We start from the raw sequence: 27289 nt of genomic DNA, 5'->3' as shown, positions 1-27289 counted from the left end.
TGTAAAGAATCACAATGACGCGACGCGACGCGACGCTGCTGTGTGGGCGTCGATACAGCACGACGCTGCATAGCCAATACGTCACCCGGAGTCACCCAGCTACGAGATTTCTTTTATAATTAGATAACATATTTTTGTATCCTATAGGTGCCTATTTAAAGCCGTATAAACCTGTTGGAAATGAAAATACGTGAACGACATCACATGAGCCGGCATTAATATACCGGGTGAGAGCCTTCAGCGCCCCCCATTTATCCGGCCAAGTAGTTAATGCCATCTGCGGCATATCTACAATAAGTCACGTCAAAAAAAAGGCATTAATATATATACTATTTAAGTATAGTGTTGTGTATCGATATATGATAATTACGTTGAATAAACCTCTAGGTTACTGAAAAAAAAGTTTATAATTTATACCGGGTGTTAGTGACATCGTAACGAATACTGAGAGGGATGATTCAGACCATGATTCTGAGTTAATATCTAGTGGAATTTTCCGTCGCAAAATTCATGAAATTTTGAGTTTTGTTTTTAATTATTTTCAATTCCATATTGTGTTTTTAGCTGCATAGAACCCAAATTTCAATAAAAAAAACAATAATGACAAATTATCGAAAATTTTCGATGTAATGGAGACAACAGCTGCTCGAACGGGTCAACGGCCACACGCACCGAGCCGCGCGCCCCGCTCCGCACGCCCCGCTCCGCGCGCCCCGCGCCGCACGCCGGCGGCGGCGGCGCGGCCTACAAAGTAGGCACTACGAACCAATCCTATTTCTTTCTCTGTCTATCGTAAATTTATAAATTTATTTTATTCTTATTCTTAAATGGACGGATAATCAACAGGCATAAAATTTATGGAATACACGTCAATTTTAAGCAGAAATCTAAAACAACCGACAGAATTAAGTTGACAGCACACGTCAAACGGTTTGCATACCAGCGAGATACCTTTTTGATTCGACCGGGTTATTCATTCATTTACTCATAGGAATCGGGGCCATTATCTACCTAAAACAGTTGAAACAGTAAATAATTGTATTCTTTGTTGTCATTAGAATAACTAACAACCAACTAACACAACCACCACAGATTAGGTAATTAGTTACCTACTATGTCAACCATCCACCAACTTAGTATGTAAGTACCTACGCAAAACCTCGCTACACAAAAATCGAGCGAGATCGCGTCTAGAATTGGGCGGACACTCCGCCAGAGTGTTGCCTATCGATATTCTATCGATACCTAGTTAAAAAAAACCAATAGTAGGTACCTATCGATAGATCTTTTAGATCAATACCCATTATTATTACAAAGCAAGACCTATCGGTACTATCGCTAGTATCGATCTAAATGTACTATCACTACTTTCGATAGTTTAGACAATTTTCAAGTTCAACAATTGATAATCTACCTATCGATAGTTCGGCAACTCCGCCGCGTAGGCAATGTCGGCATGTTCAAAGAAAAAAATTGTCCGAGAGGAGTGATCTTATTTTTCTTGTTACATGTTGGTACCGAGTACTAAGTTATTCGTGGTTTTAAATCTCATTGTTAAATCATCAGTAAAGAACTAATTAAACCTATCCTGTTCTGTGTACAATATTCATGTAACGGCTACGTGCTTACATAAGTACCTAGTAGACGGGAGCAACGACTTAACGTACCTTCCAAAGCACGGATCATTTTACTTTCGGACAATCAGGTGATCAGCCTGTAACGTCCCAACCAAAGGCCTTATAAACAGATTTTTGTGATATGTCCCCACCGGAATACGAACCCGGGCCCTCCGCATCCCATCGCTCAACCACTGGACCACATAGGCCAAGAAGGTTCTAAGACATAATTAAAGGATCCTGGGACGCAAGACCTCCGAGTTAGGGCTTGTTTGATCTGTCTTGATGGATACTCGGACGTGAATAGCCTCACGGATCAAGGGCAACGCGCGCCAATAAAGTAGGCATTACGAACAGATACTAGGTATTTCTTTGAGTTGATAGGTATCAAGTGAAGTTTCCTGTCGCCAAATTCATAAAAAAATTAGATTTTTTTCAGTCCCATATTGTGTTTTAAGCTGCATAGAACGCACATTTAAAATAAACAAATAAAAATTACTAATTATTAAATTTTATCAATGTCATCAATAATAATAATAACGTATCTACAACTTCAGCTATGCGCAGGTGAATAGCCGGCGCACGGGTCAAGGGCAACGCTCGCCAATAAAGTAGGCATACGAACAGATACTATTTCTTTCTCTGTCACTTGCACCATAAACATACTTCTCTCTCTCTCTCTAGTCGTCGGCTCGACTCGGCCGCGGCCGGTGCGTCGTCGGCGCCCTTAGTCGGCGCCTTTGATGCTTTGTGTGCGTCAAGCTAGCGGCCTCAAAAAAAAAATGGGCACGAAAAAATAATTTGACCATACCAAAAAATAGTACTCTTATTGAAAAAAATAGTACCTGTTGTAAAAAAAATAGTACCATCACGGTTCTGGATTTATAGCCATGTTTTATTGCACTTGCTAGCTTGACGGTGAGCGAAATTTGGCGAGAGTTAACGACAAGGTCTTTCGCTTTGATTTAAACGCCAAAAAATAGTATCGAAATAGTACTCACCCCCTGCAAAATACCGAAAGTAGTACTTCAACGGTTCCAAAGTTATAAAGGTAGTTATTTGATCCCGCTAGCTTGACGTTTTGAAAATACCTATTATCTGGGGAATGCTTGCATACTTCAGTTTGTAACTAATGTCAATAAACTCGTATGAAATAGTACTCCCTACCATCATAATTTGGACCTGATTCTCTTTGTAGAAATATGTCAAAAAGTTATTATAACCTATGTCATACATTTATCAAGACAAGTACAGTCGCGAACAAAATTATTACACATGGTCAAGAATGTTGTCAGATTTCAGTATTTTTCCCCATTTTTGGGTAAAAATTGGTGAAGTGCCAGGGTTGTTAGATGAAAGTAATATCATTGTTGAAACTCTGAGTTATTCTACAAATACTGCAAATTGTTTATTAACAAACACTTCGATCCGTAACAAATTCAACATGAAGGTATAAATTATAAAATAAAACAGCAGATTAAAAATGTATTATGATGTATTAAAATCACACATTGTTTTCGATAAGAACTAGACCCATGCAGCCATTTTCTATTAAAATTAGTGCATATGGGTGTATGCAATAGGAATTTTTTGTAATAGCAGCACTGAAGTGCAAAGAAATGGTAGGGTAGACCTCCAAAATGGCAATACTTACGAATAAATTGTGAGGTTATGTAATTGTCTACGTGACTGTATCAACAACAAATGTATGGCATAGGTTATGATGATTTTTTAACATTTCTACAAAGAGAATCGGATCAAAATTATGATGGTAGGGAGTACTATTTCATACGAGTTTATTGACATTAGTTACATACTGAAGTATGCAAGCGTTCCCCAGATAATAGGTATTTTCAAAACGTCAAGCTAGCGGGATCAAAGAACTGCCTTTATAACTTTGGAACCGTTGAAGTACTACTTTCGGTATTTTGCAGGGGTTGAGTACTATTTCGGTACTATTTTTTGGCGTTTAAATCAAAGCGAAAGACCTTGTCGTTAACTCTCGCCAAATTTCGCTCACCGTCAAGCTAGCAAGTGCAATAAAACATGGCTATAAATCCAGAACCGTGATGGTACTAATTTTTTTACAACAGGTACTATTTTTTTCAATAAGAGTACTATTTTTTGGTATGGTCAAATTATTTTTTCGTGCCCATTTTTTTTTTGAGGCCGCTAGCTTGACGCACACGATGCTTTGCGCTAACGCCGCCGCGCGCTTCCGCTCAGTCGAATACTAAGCTTGACCCGAATCGCGTGATGTTTTTTGAGGATATTCGTGTTTGTGAGTGTTTGTTTCATTCTGTAAATGAGTAGTGTCGACTATGATGATAGATCATAGACCATTTACTGCGCAAAAGTATGGAAGATTGTTGATGTTTATTAAAGAGCAAGGTGTTGTGTTTGTGAGTGCGTGTGATACCTACCTACCGCGGAGGAAACGCGATGTTGCATACCTACGTGACGTGACATGTTCTAGGGTACCTACCTAGGTACTTCATCCGAAGGAATAACAATTAAGGTAAGGCAAGAGTAGGGTTTTTATTGTTAATAAGTTAGGAACGTTTTAATAACTGGTAGGTAGGTACCGTGCGTGAAAAATCGTGGCAGTAGGTGTTCTACTTCAACAAACAACATTTTTAAACGTTGAACCACTAAGCATCTAAATACAAGAGAATGAAAACTCCTACCTAGATATCAACATCGTATCACGCACGCGTAACGTAGCCGCGCGTAAGTTTAGCGTCTGTGTGGCGCGTTGTTCGACTTACATTGCGGCACAGTAAAAATTGAAAATCTTAATTAAACATTTGCGACAAGAAAAACACCCACCATCATTTTTAGTACAATAAAATAGGCGTTCCATTTTTTTTTTCGTTACGATGTCACTAACACCCTGTATAGTCTGTTTTCATTTATGGTAAATGCTGCGTACGCATGTAATTGGCAAGCATATATACCAAGTCTTTCTTTTCATAATGTTGTCTGTAAAACTTTTACATGTATTGCTGTATGTGAGTCATAAGCAATATCATGTACCCACTTTAGGACTCTATCGCACTAACATATTTGACATTTAGTGACTTACAGTTCAATTTGTCAAAAAAGTTCATTAACTTTTAACTTGTACCTAAATAAATAAATAATAAACGACGATCAAACTATGAGCGTGTAAGTACATTTGCCTGGACACATACAACTTGCCCTAGTAAGTGACTGCATTTCTACGTCATAGTCTTCTGTCTTCGTCGTAAGGACACGGCGTCAATATGCGTAAGCACAGTGCAATTATTTCGAAAGTAAAAATCAATGTTGTAACGGAAAACAAGTAAACATCGTCGAACAAGTTTCACGTCTAGAAAGTGCATGGTGGTTCGCGTGGCACTCATGACGTCACTATACCCACGCGACATAGGTACGCTACGAGTATTATTAACACTTTCAAGGACAGAACGTCTAATGACGTTCCGATTCCAAGTTGTCATACTCTCATTCTACCTATTTTGACCCATCAATGACCCATGGTCTCTGTCCGTGAAAGAGTTAATATCATAAATGCGAAAGTAACTTCTGAACTTTTCACGCTTCTTCTATCGTGTGGGTTGTGAGGTGGATTACGAACTTCAGCAACGCTGGTGTCAGGGTTATTATTGAGCCGCCAAAGGCTCCTGACATGGCTCATGTAACTATTACTCACTTACATCAGTAAGTAGCAACCGGGACCAACAGCTTAACGTGCCTTCCGAAGCACGGAGCATCTTACTTTCGGACAATCAGGTGATCAGCCTGTAAGGTCCTAACCAAAGTAGGGATCACAAAGTGATTTTTGTGATAAGTCCCCACCGGGATTCGAACCCGGGACCTCCGGATCGTGAGCCTAGCTCAACTACTTGATTACAGAGGCCGTTGTTTCACGCTTAAACAGCTGAAACGATTGTAGTAGGTGTATAGTTTAAAAACCGGGGAACGACATAGGATAGTTTTTAACCCGGAAATCATCCCTTAAGGGGTTGAATAAAACGTGTCGCGTGCGATAACAGAAGTCCACGCATCACAAGTCACCGGCGAAAAGCAAGTTTTAAAATTAAAATACTTGTAACATTCGCTTGTTGCAAGCCACCTATTTAAAACAAATATATTTCAGTCTTCAGTTTAACGAAACCTACATGTTTATATTGCGATATATAAATCGATAACAATTCACGTACTTAAGTGGGTACACGGAATGCGGAAAATATACGCAATAATTGGAACAAAAACACACCATAGATATATACAATATAGACTCATCATGTTGTTTACTCACAAAGTATAGGGAAGCTATGATGTCATTGATATAGTGCCGCTAGTTTGATCAGTGTTTGAATAAGAAACACATCATCTTGTAGTCAACTGTATATATCAATACATTATACAAGTTCAATATTATGCTGTTGACCTTATAGAATTGATATTAAAAAAAAAGATCGTAGGTACTTATTGTTAGGTACCTATTTTCCTACAAAAGTGCAGAACTCTTTTTTACCAACTTCAAAAAAAAGGCTATGTATGTTCTATTAATAGTACTTAAAATGAACAGCCAAATAACATTATATCTGCAAAGTATAAAGTTGTAATAATTACATTCAGGGCATCAGTTAAATGTTTGTTTTAATGCTTGTCTTACATTTTATTGACATCACCTAGGCAGTATGGTCTTATGATCTCAGCCTGACCTTTAACTGGACGAAGAAAAAAAGAAAGATATCAATGATACTGCCTTCTCTACTAACCTACATTTATTAACATTGCAATGGTTTTAGGACACAATCATAACTGTTAAATCTGGGACAACTGTAGTCTTGGTTTCCTGACTAATAAATTGACATTCTATATGCATTTTAGCATTTCAATACTAAGTTCTGTTATCTTTCAGTTGATTACATGTAAGTAGTGATATTGTTTGAGATATCACACACATTTTTACAGTGACTTATCATTTAGGTGATTATGTGGCCTTGTTAACGCTGATATTTATTTTACAAGTCACACCAGAATATTAAACTTAACTTTTTAAAACTATTCTTTAATAATGTTTATTTCTAACTAGAGATACATACCTTGGTAGTTTTTGGGAATAGTGGAAAATTGCAACAATCTATAATTACAACAATTAACGCATGAAACTAGAACACACTTTCTGGGTGACACTTAAAATTAGAAATCCTACAGGAAGTGTCAACTGAGATCTAGGTCACACAAAGGTCTGGCTGCTATTAATAGCCCACCCCACTTCAGGGTTCTGCATGACTTCTGGTAATCTCACAACTTCCTTAAACTTATCTGTTACATGGCTAAACATGTTAGCATCTTATTTGAAAAACAAACCAAACAAACTACAATCACAACAAGGATAGAGGGGCAAAGTCCACTCACCAAGGAAAACCCAATAGCCAGATGCAACTTTATGTTATGGTTCACACTCCCTAGCAACGCAATAACACGCGAAAATATCCAGTGGTGTGATGTAACAGCTAGCATGTGTTTTTGTGTTCATTGGGTCAGTGTGGCATCAACAGCGTGTTGCTAGGAGACTGGGGTTGGGGCGTGCGGCGTGGGGCCGCGTGCGCGCTGCCCGCGTCGTGCTCCGACGTGGACGCACCGCGTGCTCGCAGCGCCACTTGCACGTGCGGCGCGCCGCGTTCCCAAGGGCCGTTACATAAGCAGGGACGGCCCCACGCGACACGGAGGACACCAAACGCTCATCACCACCCGTTCCATATTTAGAAGGAGCGCCACCGACTCCCGACACACGTTCCTGATGCGCCTCGAAACATTTTTAGAACCGCATGTAAACGATACTTCACGCCCCACGCTGACCTATCGAGCCGCATCTTATCGATAATACGATACCTTATTCGAATTATCCCGGGTGCGAAATCCAAAATGCGCAATAGAAATAGATTTTTACAGCGACGTAATCATTTTATTGGGACATCTACCAGGTACATTTTCATGACGATAAGAAAATGTTGCAAACGGTTTTTATGCGGAATACAATACTCACCTTAAAGATGAAATGTTTGTTGGACGCACTAATTGATAGCAATAACAACAAACAGCATTACGCGGCCACCGCACTCGAAATCAACATTCAACAAACACCTCGACACCCAATCAAACCATAAACTAAAGAGTAACCTACATAAATAAACATATGATTTGATAATCGGATATCTTGCTTGTCTGTGGTTAGAAAAAAATAATTAAAATAATTTATGGCTTCACGGATGTCATTTATTCTGAAAGTTGGTAGTATTGTTTCACTGTTTCTTTCTTTCATTTCTCGATAGATGTCGCTGTACAAAGTGGATCGTTTTTATTATACAAAGTGGAGTTTTGTTAATAATTTAGATACAATATTACGACGTAGCAATTTGTATAGCTTTTTCTCTGTCAAACGTTTTACAATTTAAGAAAAACGCATTTTCCAGAAAATCCCATTTACAAAATAAAATTTAAAATAGAATTCCACTGACTGAAGTTCAAGCAAAATATTCAAAATCACATTGCATTTTACAAAAATTTCCATACATTTTTCTAGACTTGTATATGGATATGAGAAGTTTTCTATTACAATACGTGGCCTAAATCCTGGCAAGAACGTCACTAACCAAAAAGAAGAAAACACGTTAAACTTGACGTGGACTAAAGTAGCTGGTCCACTTCGAAGTAAATGTACAAAAGATTTTAGTTATTATAGATTCTAATAAGTGAATTGCACGATAAATGAAAGGCTGCATGTCGGTTTTTTGAAAAGACATGGCTTTATACCTGGTAAGCGCATACTTTCTCACAAAATACAGATTGATTGTGACAAGCAATTTTCCGGAATCGTTAATGTGTTTCAATGTACTGAAAAATTTAGTTTTTCTTTTATAATTTGCAGAAAATGTATGGAATGTTGAGTGTGGTGCTGTTACCATTACTATTAAGTCAGTACACGGACGCGGCGGCGGTGATTTCAATCGATTTCGGCTCGGAATGGATGAAAGTCGGTATCGTGTCACCGGGAGTGCCGATGGAGATTGTGCTGAATAAGGAGTCAAAGAGGAAGACACCGGCGGTGGTTGCGTTCCGGGACAACGTGCGGACATTCGGCGAAGACGCCGTGACCGTTGGCGTGCGCTTCCCCAAGAATTCCTACAAGTATCTCCTGGACTTGCTAGGAAAGCCTATTGATCACCCTCTGGTGCAAGCCTTCAGGTTAGTGACCTCAAAATAGCGCTGTCCTTAACTCAGAAAAAGTATAAGTTCATAGACTTACCTTTCACATTTCAATTGCAACCCAAGAAACCCCAGCCAAGTTAAGGGTTAAAAATTACTAAAAGTTTAAGCAGACTTGTGATAGGCCTCAAATATCTGATATTGTGCATAGAAATGATTAAAAGTAAGCAGTATTATGAATATTAGCTAAGATTATAATTGATTTTGATGGCTATAAAATTTATAGAACTTTCATGTACAATCTAGAAAGTTCATTGCTTTTGCTATTTTAGTTTGTGTCAAATATGATGCAATCTGAAATATAAATAAATAATTTATTAATTAAACTTGATCTTGATAAGAATAATAAGTATTTATATTTGTACTCTTCAATCTATATTATTTAACAATATAATTTTTTGATTATTCAAAGCAATTTCTTAACTTTGTGTATTTGAATATTGATTGTTGTAATCTTTATCCTTGTTTCAATGTTGAGTAAACAGGACAAACCCTTTCTTTTATTTTTTAGTTTTTTAGTGGTATTATCATAATTTAACACTTTCAGGTACACAGACCACAGGTCATTGACCTGTCATTAGTAGTATGATGTTTGAAATTGTAACATTGTCTATAAGGTATTTTTTTTAAGATAGAGCCCTTTACTAAACAAACAACTGACACTGTTCCTTATGTTTTTACTTAAATCACAGCATATTTGGCACCTAAAATGTTTTGAAATCAATCACTAAACATAGTTATGACATAATTGTTTTGATAAAAATTATCATATTTTGAAATTATTGCTTCAACCCATATCACAACAGCTGTTGGGGATGCCATGTTTGTTTACTAGAAGGTTTAATCATAAAAAATATATGCCAATATTTTCCGTGAAATAGTTCTTATATGTATAGTCTATGGCTACTATTTTTTTAAGAATTTACAGATTCCATTAGTTGGCAGTACCATCTAGGTAGGTATCTGTGCCCATTGTCAAATGCCTCTACTATACCTATAGAAGTTCTATACTAAATATTTATATTTCAGGGAGCGCTACCCATACTACGAGATTGTGGAGTCAGCACGAGGTACTCCGGAGTTTGTTCACGATGAGAACACCAGATTTACCGTTGAGGAACTCATTGCCCAGATGCTGGCTAAGGCTAAAGAGTTTGCTGAAACCAACCATGGTATGTAGACGAAGAATTTAACAAAAAAAGATCCCAACAATTTGAAATGAGAACTGCATCCTTTTGTTGAAAAAGGTCAAAAAATGGGTCAGTTTTTAATAACATTTTTAATTTCATTCATCAATACAATAATTAAACTTTTGACACACTTTACAGTCAGTTGAACTAAATTAATATACCTACTTTATGTTTTAATGGAAGATCAAGATCAAGCGTGTAATGTGCTGGTCACACAATAATTTAGTTTATGGATATGATATGACAGAACAGAAAACATGCAATAAAAACCCCTTTATTTTATATTTTACTTTATTTATGCCAATACTAATGTGGCTGCAAGTTCTCAAGTTACAATAGTATGTATACATTGGGGTCTGCACGAGGTGCGCTATCGTGCGCGGCGGGATAAATAACGCGATTCGACCAATCGATGTAGTGTATGCTATTGACGTAGATAACGTCGTATGGTTATTGGCCATTATTTGAAAGAAAGTTTATTGTGTACTTCAAATAACTTGTTACATCATCCTCCTGCCTTTATTCCACTTAAAGTGGGGTCGGCAATGTCGGCACAACATGTATTCCTCTTCCATTCATTTCTGTCAGTTGTCTTCTCAGAACTCACACCTTTCACACACATATCCTTCCTCATACAATCCATCCACACTTTCTTGGATCGTCCCCTACCCTTATATCCATCCACATATAAACTCATAACTTTCCTCGTTCATCCCTCTTGATTACATGTCCATACCATGCTAACCTGTTGCTCTTCAATTTGTCACAAACCGGCACTTGTTATTATAAATTAAGGCCCTGAATTCTGAACTAGTTGTGAAGTGTGTCTCAAGAGTCAGTATGTTCCCAGATTGAGATTCTTAATTATGATTTGAAGTTCACTTTAGATTGCCGGCGAAATCTCCGTAGATGAAAAGGTCTGTAGTCAAAAAACTTATAGGTTTATCGTCGTGTCGATGGCACATTCTGTATGTGGAAAGGCCAATGTGGGAAAATGATGTAGATGAAAGTTTCTGACGACAAAATGTCCATAGGCTAAACACTGCTGGTGAAACGGAATTAAATGTATAGTTCTGTCGACGAATAGTCCCCATTGGACTAATCGGTCGTAGGAGAACGGTTGCAGAATCCTTCACTTATATAATTAATTACTGTATTACATAAAAGAAAAGGACAATCTTCACTTGTCATTTGTGTATATAGTATAGTGTTAATCATGAAGCGATATAATTCGCGCCTCGCGCGACAGCGAAACCGTGTAGATCCCGCAGAGTAGGATTTTACGAGGGCCAAGTTACATTACTAGGTCAAAACAACGAAAAGTACGCGTTAGTATTGGGAGAAAGTGACAGCGATTGCTTTTGTTTTCTAGGCCAGCAAATCAGCGAGTGTGTGATCACGGTGCCGGGATACTTCAACCAGGCGGAGCGACGGGCGATGCGTGAAGCGGCCGCGTTAGCGGGCTTGAATGTTCTGCAGCTGATCAACGATTATACTGCTATTGCTATCAACTATGGCATATTTAGGCGGAAGGTATGAGAAACGTTTTTGAATAGTATAGAGTTTACATGGAACAAATTAAAGAGAGGGTGAATGTTGTGTCTTTGCATGCTGTCACCTCCGAATGCTACAACTGCAAGAGTGTGGCTCTTCAGTTAATGATCTTCTATCGTGTGGGTTGTGAGGTGGAATACCAGCCTCAGCAAACCTGGTGTTAGGGTTATTATTGTGCCGCCAACGGCCCCTGGCTCATGTAACAATTATTCGCTTACATCAGTAAGTAGTAACCGGGACCAACGGCATAACGTGCCTTGTTGTTGTGCCCAGCTGTGTGTGCTAAAGTTATTGATGATGAGAATAAAATATTTATATTCTTCAGGTGAATAAGATGATAAAATATAACAGTGCATGTTTCGTAACAATGTCGGCGTGCAAAGGGGTTTGCGTAACATAGCGTCATACATTTTTTCTATTCACTATAGACTTGTCTTTTGAGTCCCTCAGACCTTCATAAGAAGTTTGTTCCCTTTTTCTTTTTTGCCTTGGTCCCTTATTACATCCGAGATCCCAATCACGTATAGTAAAATCGTAGGTGCACGTAAAATCCTTACACACAACATTACACTCCTCATCAGCTATTGCTATTAACCAGAGACAAATGAATTTATGACAATGAAAGATTCGAAGCGTATTCTTGCGACACGGGAGTCTCGGAACTTATGAAATAACATTTGGTTTAGGAAATCAATGAGACAGCGTGGCACGCGCTGTTCTTCGACATGGGCGCAGCGTCGACGAAGGCGGCGCTGGTCGAGTACAAGACCGTCAAGATCAAGGACAAGGGTTACGTGGACACCGTGCCGCAGCTGCAGGTGCTCGGAGTAGGATACGACAGGTGAGCACCAATTGGCCGGACGTGATCACTACTTGGCCGGCAATTATTTTAATTGTTGAATAGAATAGAAATAGTTGATTATAAAAGGACGCCATACACAAAAAAAGACAACAACATCATATCAAATTTCCACTAAAACAATTACTAAAAAGCAAGACGGAAGTTTGACGAAATGATTATTGCAGTTGTTTCATACAACTTCCGAAGCTTCCGAAGCGGAGCTGACTAAGCGAAGCTTCCGCGGTACAGCATACCGGTTTAGGTTATGTAGGCTGTTAGAGTTTAACTACATCTGACTGCACCGCATCACACTTTTCTACGCTTCTATCCTTTTCTCTCACTCAGAATTGTCATTTGCTAGAGCGAGATACGTATAATGCAGCCGTACTTCTGCTGTTTAAGTTGCTTAGGTTAATTGTGGCCATCGAAGCCCGACAGAGCCGCGAGGCTGGTGATTTCTGTTATAAAATATTTAGTAGTTATCTATTAAAAAAACGATGAAAAATTACTATGAATTGGGAATTTGAGATGATTAGGGTTAGAACTGATAGTAGGTGAAACAATTTAAATTAAATTCAAAAGACGAACATTACACGAATCTAAGACAAAAGTCATATTCAAATTCTAGAACCTTCTTATTTCTTCCAGAACTTTAGGCGGGCACGAGATGACGTTGCGCCTTCGCGAACACCTCATCAAAGCGTGGGAGGCTAATGGCGGCGGCGACGTCCGCGCCTCGCCCAGAGCTATGGAGAAACTGCTGCGAGAAGCCGAGAGGGTCAAGATTGTTCTGTCCGCTAACACTGAACATTACGCCCAGATCGAGAGCCTGTTGGACGATAAGGACTTCAAGTTGCAGGTAAGTCGATATCACTTCAGCATCTTGTTATGCTGGCTTCGCACGGGTAGTATTCTGTGATTTTGGAGTTGATAACTTAAAAACTGAAATACTTTTCATACAAACTTATACACCTTATGTCACCCCTTTGTAAGGGTTGTTTAGGAAAATAATTAAATGCATTGTATTTTTTTTAAATAATGACTTAACTGAAATAAATTTCATAGAAAACTAGGCCCCCTTTTTTACCATTTTAAGAATTTCGCATTTTCGCTCCATTCAAAATTTGAACTTCCTAGCACTTGTAATTTCTGAGATTTCATGATGAGCGAGTCAGTCAGTCAGTGAGTGACCTTTCGCTTTTATATTATATAGATTGAGAGAGAATTAGAAACTTAGGAGGGATTTGGTTAGTTGCTTATATCTCCGAATATGTCGTAACACTCCGGACACAAAAAACATTGTTACCGCGTAAGTGCGAGCGAGACCGTCTACCCGCGTGCGCTCCCTTTCTTCTTAGCGGCTTACGGCTATTTAGAGTAAAGGAAGACCCATAGGGGGTGAAATTCGCGCCTGTCGTCCGACGTAATCGTGACGTAAATTATTACAATTACAACGTCAAAGACAAAACCTAACAGATGTCGCTAAAAACTTTTTTTTTTTCTTTTTTTTAATATCTGCAATCAGTTGCAAGACTTTTAGATTTGATGTGTGATTATTGATTAGTTAGAAGTAAAGCAACCAATGCATATTCCATAGTACTCGGCGCCCAAGAACATCCTTCCTTTTGAGCCTCTTCACCCTAATTAAAGCACACCTCTTCACCCTGTTGCTAGCTTCCAACAGCATAGTTGCTAAGGGATTTGGATGGTTACTCAACCGTTCCTTATGCCTTTTGTTGTATTTCATCTGTGATCGTTGACATGTCTAGGTATTGATGTATCTCTCTGAGTTACGAATAAATTAGGGCGCCGCGCATATAGTCTTCAAGATATTGTTCTGAACCCTCTGAAAACTTTTTATATTGGATTTGCCGGCGGTAGACCACAGGGCGATTCCATAGAGCCAGATTGGTTTCAATATTGCAGTGTAAATGTTTAGTCGCTAAAAAGTAACGCTATTACAATACCAAGATAGAGTGAACGCGACACGAAATGAAAAACGTTTTCGGTATTCCAACATGTTCCACTGCTGCAGGTGACGCGTGCGGACGTGGAGGAGCTGTGCGCTGACCTGTGGGCGCGCGTGGCGGGCGTGGTGCAGCGCGCCGTGGCGGCGGCGGGCGGCGCGGGCGGCGGCGCGCGCCTCGTGCTGGCGGGCGGCGCCGCGCGCGTGCCCGCCGTGGCCGCCGCGCTGCGGGCCGCCGCCCAACACGAGCCCGCGCGCTCCATCAACGCCGACGAGGCCGCCACCATGGGCGCCGTCTACAGGTCAGGACACCCGCACTCTCTGTCTCTTTCACTCACACACACAAACTCATGCACAGTCATGAGCAATATAATGTACCCACTTTAGGACTCTGTCGCACTAACATATTTGATATTTAGTGAGACTTAAGTTCAATTTGTCAAAAAAGTTGTGTGTATACATATTAATGCTCGTGACCGTACACGTACAGTCATGAGCAATATCAACTTTAGAACCCTGTCGCACTACCATATTTGACATTTGACATAGGTTTATTTGTCAAAAAAGTGACATGGTCTCAAAGTGTATACATATTAGTACTCGTGACCGTACAATGTACTGGGTGTTAGTGACATTGTAACGAAAACTTTAAGGGTGATTCAGACCATGATTCTAAGTTGATATCAAGTGGAATTTTCCATCGCAAAAGTATAGAAAGAAAATATTTTTTAAAACGAAAAAAAAAACTTGAATTTTGTGACGGAAAATTACACTTGTTATTAACTCAGAATCATGGTCTGAATCATCCCACTCAGTATTCGTTACGATGTCACTAATACCCTATATACATATATATCTACGTAGTACACAACTACTATGTGCGTATGTTCCTTCCCTTAAATAATTATCTTCATATCGTGTGGGTTGTGAGGTGGAATACCAACCTCATCCAGCCTGGGGTCAGGGTTATTACTGAACCGCCAAAGGCCCCTGACATGGCTCATGTGACGACTTATACTTACATCAGTAAGTAGTAACCGGGACTAACAGCTTAACGTGCCTTCCGAAGCACGGATCATCTTACTTTCGGACAATCAGGTGATCAACCTGTAATGTCCTACCCAAGCTAGGGATCACAAAGTGATTTTTGTGATGTGTCCTCACCGGGATTCGAACCCGGGGCCTCTGGATCGTGAGCCCAACGCTCAACCACTGGACCACGGACGCCGTTGTAAATAATAATAAACCGGGGGTTATCTTTGGTGCAGTCCCATAGTGCATACAGGGATAATCGCCGGTTGGTGTCACACAACATTTAGATTAAATTGTCTTAAGGGGCCTCTACGTGTTGGCTTCGGCCCCACGCATGCCTTCCAAAAGTCCGGGACTTCATAGTCTCGGGATATGGAAACGACATCCAATAATGTGAACAACTTGTTCAGGAGCAATTCAGATCCAGGATTGTATTGAGAATGAACTCTATTTGATAGTGTTACTACATGTTTCCAGGGCGGCGTCTCTGGCGACGGGATACAAGGTGGCCGCGTTGAACGTACGCGACGCCGTGCTGCTGCCCATACAAGTTGTATTCACGAGGAACGTCGACGGAACCGACAAACTTGTAAGGATTCACTATTACTATTTGCATGAGTTAGCAACACTACTTGTTGGTAAACTGTCTGATAGTCTATCTGCTAGATATGAGCCTGAGCAGACGAAGGAGTGGATTTACTTAATTTAGAATTTTTAATAGCAAATTTACTAGTATATCACATGAGCCATGTCAGGGGTCTTTGGAAGCCATGACTCTAGGTTTACTATTAACCCACACAATAGAAGAAGAACTAATAAAAGTAGCGGCACCCTATGATGGCCGTTTTGACACATTAAGTACAATACATAAACTGCCTATATACGTCCCACTACTGGACACAGGCCTCCCCTCAATCAACCGGAGGGGGTATGGAGCATACTCCACCACACTGCTCCACTGCGGGGGGATGGGAACATTGTCGAAATCACTTTGCGAGACTGTCCTTTGTTTGGTAAGGACATTGCAGGTTTGAATCATCTGATTGTCGGAAAAAGTAAGATGATTCCGTGCTTCGGAAGAAAGGACGTTGGTCCCGGGCTATTAGCCGAAACACGTCTTTTTGAGCGTGTAATAAATATTCGTCGTTTGCTCAGCCCCTAAACGTCTGGCATAATATTTAAAACTTACTATCTGATATTATCAGACAGCAATCAGTAAGCTGTGAAAAAGGCATTCGTTTACTTCTATTTTCAATGTCTGTATATTTTTTTGAAGTGTTTGATTAGAGAAATGAGTTATTTCTTTTTAATAAAAATCATTAGATAGGACTTTTAGACTTTAGTGCTATAGATGGTATACTTACTTATATATTTGGGTTTAATTTTTTCAGGAACCGGTAAGCATTAGTACAGAATTAACACCTTTTGTTGGTTGATGTCATGTCGTAACTTTCCATGTTGTTTTCTTTGGGGTTTTGTATTTTTATCCTATATACTAACTATCTACCACCCACACACGAGGGAAACCACTGCCCTATTTTTCCTTAAAAGTAGCATGGAGAGGAATGCTACATCGACAAGAGCGTGGCTCTTAAATTAGTGATGAGATACTAACTATCGAATTTAGTCAAATTATTAACGTACAGGCATTTGCAAAGAAAAAAATATCCTTTTTATTCTACATAGTGTCAAAAAAAAAAGATACATGAAGTACCAAAACGCCTATTATTTTAACCAAAGCTCCTAAAGACAAGACTTTCATCTTCCTGGCTCATTCCCATTCACATTCACACTCTTTGGTTGTGTTGTTGTTCACCTTTGCGTTCTGGGGATCTTCAAGACTGGTCTTCAATAATAACAAGAACATTTTGTTCCAGATAAAGCGCACTCTCTTCGGCCCGATGAACCCCTACCCGCAGAAGAAGGTGATCACATTCAACAAACACACCGACGACTTCACTTTCAACGTCAACTACGCTGAGCTCGACCACATACCAACCAAGGAACTGTTAAACATCGGTACTTTGAACCTTACCCAAGTGGTCTTATCTGGTGTTGGCGCAGCACTAGCCAAACATACAGGTGAAAACGTCGAACACAAAGGAATCAAGGCACATTTCAACATGGACGACTCTGGCATCCTCAACCTAGTCAACGTTGAGTTCGTCGCCGAAAAGACAGTCACCGAAGACGAATCCGACAGCACTTTGTCTAAAATCGGAAGCACCATCAGTAAGCTATTCAGTTCCGACTCGGAAACTCCTGAAAAACCCGAGGAAGCTGAACAGAAACCAGAAGAGGCTCAACATAACGAAACTAAAGCAAATGAAACTACCACTGACAAGCAGAATGCTACCGAAACAGACAGCAAAGAAAGCAAGCCCAAGCCAAAGATTGTGGTACTGAAAGAACCAATCAAGACAGAAGAACAGGTACTGAATCTTCAACCGTTGACGCAAGACCAGTACAAGTCTTCCAAGGCGAAGATCACAGAGCTGAACCAGATTGACAGGAAACGCGTTGAAAGGGAAACTGCTTTGAATAACTTGGAAGCGTTCGTTGTCGACGCTCAAATGAAGATGGGCATGGAAGAGTACTCTGAATGCGGCACTCCGGAGCAGATCGAGGAAATCAAGAAGATTTGTACCGAAGTCTCCGAATGGTTGTACGATGACGGATACGACGCAGAAACCGAGAAGTACAATGAAAAGCTCGATGTTCTTAAAGAGAAAACGCATCCGATATTCTACAAACACTGGGAGCACAGAGAAAGACCTGATGCCATCGCTGCTATCAAAAACATGTTGAACAGCTCCAACGAATTCCTCAAAATGGCCAAGAATTTCACCAAAGAGGCTAACCCTGAAAAAGACATATACACCGACGTAGAGATTGAAGTGTTAGAAAAGAAAATTGCTGAAACCCAAAACTGGTTGAAGAAATCTATCAAAGAACAAGACGCTTTGAAGAAGAATGAAGAGATTAAGCTAACAATCGATAGCATAAGAGAAAAAATGGCGAGCCTCGATAGGGAGGTGAAATACTTAGTGAATAAGATGAAGATATGGCGACCTAAGAAACCTGCGAAGAAGGAATCTGAGAATAAAACTGAAACGGTGATTGATCCTGAGGATGATAAAAAGTCCGGTAACTCTGAGACTCAGGAAGAAAAACCCGCTGATGAAACACCAGAGCAAATAGAAGACGGTGAGAAAGAATTTGTTGAGAACACTACCGAGGAGCCATTACAGTTAGGAGGCGGTGATAACGACGAACATTCCGAATTATAATAGTGATGTGGGGTAACTAATTTAATTTTTTAGTCTAATTTATTTTATAACTTTATTGTGAATGGCGTGTTTGCTTTTCGCACTTAAAGTATATTTTAGGGAAGTTTCAATTGAAGACCTCGCCATAAGAACTGAGCGAGGAAGCGAATATGAAGATCACAATATAAAGTGTTTACTTCAATGGATTAGAAGTATTCACTCGATTGGTGGAAGGGAACAGCTCATGAAAGACTGTCGGAGTGTTTATTTACTTATAACTTAAGGTATAAGTTTCAAATTTATTTTTGTAAATATTATTTCGCGGCACAAACCTGTCAGTAGTGAATGTTAAGACAGACATCGTTTATCGCAGCAGCGTGTTTTATAATCACAATATATATATATCTAGTATACGTATAATACAGGGGTTCCCAAAGTGTGTAGAAAGTAAAGAGGGGCGCCCTGAGTTCTATCATTCATTCATGCATTCATCATCGGAAACCACAAATATTCGTAGGTATCTATCTGAGCGCTCGCATCGGTAAATAATACAGCGTCGTGTCACTCTTTTTCGACCGTGACTTTAAATTTACAACGACGGTAGGTACCTACCAAGTTCGCGCGCGTTTTCCTATCTTCCTCGAAGTAACCTAACAACTTGTGCCGTTACAAAATACTAAACTTGTAACTGCTTCGCAGGTTGAAAAAGATTGGGAACCCCTGTTATAGAAGCTTAAATGGTGCGGAAAGCGAACGAGTCAATGGAAATGCTTAAAATCTCAACCCTAAGCCGTCTTGTCCTTATTCCATGTATTGTTGGTTATGTTTGGTTAAGTTTTATATCCAAGTTGTGTTTAAAAGCGACTCTCTACCACTTATAATTTCGCAGTGCCCCCAAAACCGTACCGAGTAATGTGAACGTATTTATCGTAACTTATGTATTGTGATATATAATGGCTATAAGTTAGGGTACTCTTCGTGCTATCAACTGATAGGCCGGGGTATGTCTATGCGTCAAATGTAAAGAATAACCTTTTATTGCATGTGAATTGTATGTATATGTACTGCCTTATAAGCAAATGTAATAGTTATGTTCTTACTTCCAGTAAGATGGTTTTTTTTTCGAAAATAGAATAATAATTGAGTTATTGTAGTATAAGACTTTCAATGCAATCTTCCGTTGCCAAATCTTTCATCATCTTCCACGTAAAGGTTGTTCTTCACAAGTTTATAGCATGAAGGAAACCCGCAACGACTTAATGTTACGTCTGAAGTGAGATTGTTCAATACCCAGTCGCAAAAAATAAATTATACAATGAATGAACAGAATGCAGTTTTATTGTAGCTTGGAACTTGCAATAAAGTAGGCGGGTGGCAGAATGCCAACGCGTATTCTCTGATTTGTTTCGCTAATTTTGGCGACAGTTCAGTTGTTTTATCATTTTAAAGCACTATTTATTTGCACGTGGTATCGACGAAAGTTACGGTTTTTGAAAAAGAAGAAAATATGACAAAGTGTCATATAAAGCTTAGGAATGATTGTGCAAACCGTGGTAAAGTAGTCGATTTGGGAAGAGATCCTTAAAAATCGACAATTTGGGAAGTTGTAAGTGCTGTCCTTTTAGGAAGCGGTCCTTATAAAATTAAAGGATGTTGCCATTTCACATTGAAGCAGTATTGCAATTTGACACTTGTTTGCGCATATAAAAAGTACGCTATGCTAATAAACGTCAAATATAAATATTGCTTTTTTAGTTGAATTGCTTCAATGTGGCCTTTTTAACCCCCCCAGTTCTGCACCTGTAATTGTCGATTTGGCACTATCGCTACTGTGTAACTACTGGAACACTTATAAATCAATTGACGTGCGATTTGATACCTTACCATAGTAATGAGTATAACATAACAAATACTTTATTGCACAAACAGAAAAAAACAAAATACAAAACAAAAGAGAAATAAAATGAGTACAATAGGCGGCCTTATTGCTAAGTAGCAACGAGTATGTGTAGCTTAGGACTTGCGGCACGATGGGTGTACCGGGTGAGAGCCTTCAGCGCTCCCCATTTGTCCGGCCAAGTAGTTAATGCCATCTGCGGCAAATCTACAATAAGTCACGTCAAAAAAAAAGGACGATGGGTGAAGAGGATTCCCGGTATCCCGACGTGCCGGCAGAGTAGAGGAATGATTGGTGATTGGTGATAGTATGTGCAGAGTTAGTACTCTGCTACAGTACCCGGGGGGCCGGAGAAAAAAAAATCTTGTATCAGATCTGGAGAGTTACCGTTGTACCGTGATAGCCCTGTTCGGAGAACGCGTGACTTATATTGTAGTGTCACGGGATCGAGTTCCGATTTGGGCTCTAAAACCACTGAATTCAGGTTTGGGTCATATATAATTGATACCACGTGGTTTCCAGGTATTGTGCCCGGTTAACGGCAATAGGCTCGCTCCTTATTACAATACAATACAAATACACTTTAATGCACCAAAATAAAAAGAAATAATTACAAAAAGACTTAACTAAGTACATGGCAAATGGCGGCCTTATCGCTTATTACATGGAACTTAAACATAACCGGCGAGGAGCACCTCTGCCAGTTGAAACAGATCACGCGATCGGATGGGAAAAAGAAACCACAATTTCTTAGCTTCATCAAATCATGTGATGGATACTTTTTGCGTGAAATCGGCACGTCACTGGTTGAGGTGGATTACCAACCCCATCAACCCTGGTGTCAGGGTTATTATTGATCCGCTAATGGCTCATGTAACTACTACCGAGTTATTTTCTTTATTCTATGCGTTAGTATAGAAGAAACATGATGTCAGAAGTTGCAGCACGTTTGGGCTATTAAACCAGTGTCTTCTGTTAAGCTGTTAACCCGCGACCTCACGTCGAGCCATAAACTTTCGTACCTGTTCCGAGCGATTTGACTACTTTTATAGCTTCAATAGCTTTTGCAAGTGCTAAGAATAGATTGCCATTGCGTTTTTAGATTTGAATGGAGATTCCAGGTGTTGGACTGCTAGTTTTATTATTATTACGAAGCGTTGGTAAGTAGGTATGTAATTAGGTATCTAGGCTAGGGTTTGTTTGCATTGCGCACTTACTTTTATATGCGCTAATGTTAAATTAGAATATTCCTTTTTTAGATGAATTGCGTCGATGTGGCCTTTTTAAATTTATTACGATATTTTCGATACACCCGCCATTTTGACTCTCATCCTGTAACGACTATATTAGTTTCAGTAAGTAGTAACCGAGACGAACAGCTTAACATGCCTTACGACGCACGGATCATCTTACTTTCAGTCGATCGGGTGATCAGCAGCCTGCAATGTCCTAACCAAACTAGGCATCACAAAAGGGGTTGGTAATCCACCTCGCAACCCACGCGATGGAAGAAGAATGTAATTTTTGTGATGACCCCGTCGGGATTAGAACCTGGGACCGTCGGATCGTGAGCCCAACGATCATCCATCTCGACTTCTTCATGATTCTCGGTAAGTATAAGTAATAAGTTCGTCTCTTACAAGCACACAGATAAGTTCGTATATATCGGTCCGAGATATAAATAATATACTTACCTACGACCTTATCTGTTCTGTAGATAACTCAAGTCCACGTGGATGTCGCTACTATAAAATAAACGACCTTTCCAAAGGCCACAGGTAAAAGTTTTATCCGAAACAAAATCTTGCACTTCATAGATCTATTTGCTACTGAAACTATTAACACGTTCACCGTAACTGAAAATTAGATATCCTCCCCTCACGTGCAATGTTATATTTCGATAAACACAATAAAATTCATACATACACATACATACATAAACTCACGCCCGTAATCCCTAATGGGGTGGGCAGAGCCACAAGTAATCAAAGACAACTTGCAGCCACTGTTGATACGAATTCCAAAGATGGATATGATGAACCTTATGGTGATAAGGCAAAAAAATACAACAACAACACAACACAATAAAATTCATATAATGTGAAAAGCCTCCCGTCGTATTTTTTCATTTTGCCTAGTGCCCCACATATTATGGGACATGCACATATGGGTTTCAAATTTATGCCACTTTTGTGGTTCATACATAGTGAACGTGTTAAGCTGCCAAAGTTAATGCCCGTAATAAGCCCCTACCATAGCTCATTGTAGCAACTACATACTTACTTAAGTACTTGTATGGAAATAGTAGCCGAGACCAACTGCAACTCGCAACTATTTATACCGATTTAACTCATCTAATAAGTAATGAATGAGACGCATTAATATAGCCCTATAGCCGAATTTCGTTTAGCTGTAGTTTGTTCTATTACCACCTTATATTTAGCATATTTTTAATAGTCGATAAGATGATGTTACACTACCGTATACTTAATGTAAGAAAAACAATATTTGAGATTAAAGTTGTCAGTCAGATGTTAGTAGTTTTACATATTTACAATTAGTATCTACACTGTAATTATACATAAAGGTTTAGTAAGTAAATATATTTACGTTATAAGCTTAATCAGACACTTCCCACTTTGGGAACATTCCCAGCTGGAAAACAGCGCAAGACTTATGTATAAAGAGCTTTGTTGCATAACCTAGTACGGTCACGAGCATTAATTTGTATACACTTTCGTACCATGTCACATTAACTTTTTTGACAAATGGAACTGTAAGTCTCACTAAATGTCAAATATGTTAGTGCGACAGAGTCCTAAAGTGGGTACATTATATTGCTCATGACTGTACAAGAAACACCACATCGTAAAGGAAACTGTTTAAGCGAAATGTTTAAGTAAACTTAACAAAACAAATACTCTATTGGACATACAGGTAGTAGATCATTATTATCACGTTTTTCACAGGGTTCGCTCACCTAACCTGGAGATTTGACAGGTCCGGTTTTTTACAGAAACGACTGCCTGACTGATCTTCCAACCCGCGAAGGGAAAACCAGCCCAATACATCTAAGGTCTCATACCTCCGAAAATGCATTTCTCGGGTCTCAATGTGGGTTTTCTCACGATGTTTTCCTTCACCACTGAGCACGTGATAAATAGGTAATTTAATACAAGAAAAAAAAAACAAAAGAAAAATACTTAAAGAGTAAAATATATGGCCTTCTTACTAAGTAACAATTTCTTGCAGGCACCTTTGTGTAGATTTGTTTTTTTAAATAATATAGATATTTAATGTTATATTCAGCCAAGGTTTTTTTTACTATTACAGAGTTTTAACGACGGGAACGTATCTACTCTGGGAACATTTCTGGCATAACACAGGTGGTATCTATGTTAGTAAGAGGTAGATAGTAAAGGGCAGTAATAATTTTCAGCGTACCAATTTATATATTTTCCATCCCGACTTCAGCACACAAGTCGTGTACGTCGTCGGAGCATCTTCATTCTTAAAACTGCTTTTTGCTTGGCACATCTGCGAGTATTTATTGTAGTGAGTGTCGGATGCGAGATGGGTCATTCCGAGAACCGATGTAGACCCTTACGATTTGACAAGACGGCAGCTAGATAGGTGTTTATGTACTTTTTCAGGTACATAAATGCATGAATTATTGAGGACTCAAGATTCAGAGTAGGTGGTTTAAACCTTCCTGCTTGTTTGATGGAAGAAGCGAAGGCAGCGTATCAAGATTCCTCTTCTGCCGTGTGGGCTGTGAGGTGGATGACCAACCTCATCAATCCTGGGGCCTGTTTTATAAAACTTACAATTGTAAATTACCATGACAATTTGGTGTTCATTACGTAGCTAATATGAAACTGCAAAATATTCGTGATCACACACTCCGCAATGTACCTCAAATTGTCATTGTAATTTACAATTGTAAGTTTTATTAAACAGGCCCCTGGTGTCAGGGTTATTATTGAGCCGCCGAAGGCTCCTGACATGGCTCACACGTGTCGAGATTGGAGCAAGTGGAAAGGGATATATTGATAAGCGTCTTCCTGAATCTTTTCTAGATTCTAGTATCCTTTGGTGGAGACATGACTGATAATCACTTCTATAGGCACCCTCGTGCGAGGGTGTGCTGCCGCCAAATATGTACGTATGTATAAATCTTTCCATGGAAGTTTGAAAGTGGAATCACAAAGTGTCTGTTGAGAATGCCCCACTGCTATTCAGCGAGGAATGCGCCGCAGCCTGCTGTACCTACCCCCCCACCCCTTATCCCTTCCACCTCTAGGCTGCGCCTGCGCTTGCGCCAGTTTTTGTTCCCAGCACAATCATTGACATGCGCCATTGAATTCAGACGTGAGGTTCTTATATCAAATATTGTCGCAACAGTGTAGACTCGTCAACGTTCGCATGTGGAACTTGTGATGTTAGTTTTAGAATATATATACTTAATGTAGAAACAATACAATACAAAAAATCTTTATTGCACACAAAACCTACCTACTTACCTACCTATTTATAGGTATATGTGCCTGAAAATAATCCTTTGTTGACTGACGTTTTGCCCAAGAATCGTGAAATGTTCAGACTTAGCTAATTGAATAGGTAGGTATCTATTTCAATCTCAGACTCAAATAAAATAAATAGTTGGGAACCTGTCTAGCAATTTTTTTTTTATTTTTACATATTCGGGTTGACAACAGTTCATTGTTATAATATACGTATGTATAATTAAGGGAGTACGATTTTTGTGAAACCAAGGAATTAAGGAATTTAAATAGCTATATAGGTTTCCAACTAGGCTAGGTAAATTCCTTAAGCAAGTTTTTAGAGCTTTTAAAAGATCTTCAAAGCTTTTAACCGTGTGAGAGCCCTCAGCGCTCCCCATTTGTCCGGCCAAGTAGTTAATGCCACCTGCGGCAAATCTACAATAAGTCACGTCAAAAAAAGCGTTTAAACTAGATCCATATTCAAATGTCTCGTGGCTCGTGTAACTCGAGGCAGGATTTGGAATGTTCAAGAGGTCATCATTATGCAAGAGTGTACTATCTCTTATCACTGAATAAATATTGGAGCACAGCTCGTTTTCATAAGACAAATAACAGCCGGTTATCTCCCTGGCTGGATCAGGCTCCTCTCAAATAAATTTTAAATCATACAATATCTTGACAGGCAGCTAAAGCCCATTACGGGCAACTTGTTTCATTGCTTTTGTTTTTTACGAAGCCCCGTCCCGAAGGAAGAGCGGCGTCCGCGCAGTACATTGGCGCCTTTCTCCGGGGGAGGGAGACGGAACATACATTTAGTTCCAGGCCGAAAAGAGACGACTCAATAGCATTCCGCGTCACAGACAGACAAGCCAAACGAATCCAGTTTGTTGGCTATGCGCCGGCCACTCGCTTGTGTGCTCGTTATTTCGGTGTGTTTTTTGTTAGTGATGTAAACAAAAAAAACTTAATTTATTAACAAAATAAATGTATTTTTTGACAGAGCTGGTGACGTAAAATGTAAATTGTGTTATTGAACAGTTTAGTGTGTATTGTGGAGGGATTCGGGAGTTAAACGGTAAGAATAGAGCTAAGAATGCAATCCATTCCTCCCGTCCCTTTTGGAAGAATGCAATGCACCTTGGTCAGGCGCACCTTGCGACCCGAGTTCATATCGAAAAATCGTTGTATACTTACCTACTCTCAAAGATCGTCGTAATTACGTGTATTTACCTAGGTAGATGTATTTTTTTTATATACTTGTGGGAGTAGAGATCGATTCAGTCGTTGACCTGTCAGGCGATCAAGATCAACGCAGTATTGAAACTGGAAGATCAAAAGCAATAAAAATAAATAATTAGTCGCTATTTTATTTCTTTCATTTCTTTGTTTTTTTTTTAATAAACATTTTTACCTACAACCTGTTGCGTAGTACAACCCTGGACAAATTAAAACTCGAAGACCCGACGTTCCAATGAAAAATAGGTAGGAAATACCTAAACATAACATAACATCGCACCTGTATCCCCGAAGGGGTAGGTGCGTAGCTGATATGAAACTGCAAAATATTCGTGATCACACACTCCGCAATGTACATCAAATTGTCATTGTAATTTACAATTGTAAGTTTTATTAAACAGGCCCCAGGAAGTGGGAACCTTATATTTTTTTTTACCTTTGGATATGAGTTTTGAAAATTGTGACGATGCTGGAGCATGAGACGTAGACTACACTGTAAACCCTCTCGAACAAGGAGCGAGTATAGTTAATATCACATGGTTCTCTAAAATTCTGTCCGGATAATGGCAAACTCGCCCCCTATTACCTAGTTGGGACTTAAACATAACTGACGCACCTGTAAACGCACCTGTCAACTAAAGTCAGTGGTTGACACAAGCTGGGATTAATTCGAGCCTTTGACACAACGATGTAGGCCCCACGTTCTCCGAACAGGGCTATCACGTAAAAATACAATAAATCTATCTAACAAAATTAACCAAACTTACTGACAGAAGAAAAAGAAGCACGGGACATAGACACACGGTCCACATAATACCAGCGTCGTGGTTCACGCCGCGACTTGTGCTGAGTGAGTCCCTTTTATCTCAGGACGTCCACCACCACCTTAGATCATTTCGACAAATATCCGTCTTGCTTCT

General features: G+C 39.5%; 3 protein-coding genes across 4 annotated transcripts in view; 2 read left to right on the top strand and 1 right to left on the bottom strand.

Moving 5' to 3' along the window:
- The window catches only part of LOC126373336 (forkhead box protein N3-like), a 28175-nt gene extending 20394 nt beyond the window's left edge, over positions 1-7781 (bottom strand). For both annotated transcript variants that reach the window (XM_050019466.1, XM_050019467.1), the window contains exon 1: positions 7660-7781. The gene's annotated coding sequence lies outside the window, so the exon portion shown is untranslated. The remainder of the gene's footprint in view (positions 1-7659) is intronic.
- Positions 7782-8270: 489 nt separating this feature from the next.
- LOC126373289 (hypoxia up-regulated protein 1) lies at positions 8271-20060 on the top strand. The gene is made up of 9 exons (XM_050019378.1): positions 8271-8429; positions 8542-8858; positions 9909-10051; positions 11442-11602; positions 12310-12464; positions 13113-13323; positions 14500-14732; positions 15940-16051; positions 17340-20060. Exons 1-9 carry the CDS (start codon positions 8415-8417, stop codon positions 18750-18752), a joined length of 2760 nt encoding a protein of 919 aa, XP_049875335.1. The 5' UTR covers positions 8271-8414; the 3' UTR covers positions 18753-20060.
- A 5842-nt stretch (positions 20061-25902) lies between these two features.
- The window catches only part of LOC126373297 (interference hedgehog-like), a 65517-nt gene continuing 64130 nt past the window's right edge, over positions 25903-27289 (top strand). The window contains exon 1 of the mRNA XM_050019399.1: positions 25903-26208. The gene's annotated coding sequence lies outside the window, so the exon portion shown is untranslated. The remainder of the gene's footprint in view (positions 26209-27289) is intronic.

Source organism: Pectinophora gossypiella, chromosome 15 (assembly GCF_024362695.1).
Source record: "Pectinophora gossypiella chromosome 15, ilPecGoss1.1, whole genome shotgun sequence".
Classification (NCBI taxonomy): Eukaryota; Metazoa; Arthropoda; class Insecta; order Lepidoptera; family Gelechiidae; genus Pectinophora; species Pectinophora gossypiella.
Note: the sequence above shows the minus strand (reverse complement) of the source record. Positions and strands in the feature narration are given on the sequence as shown.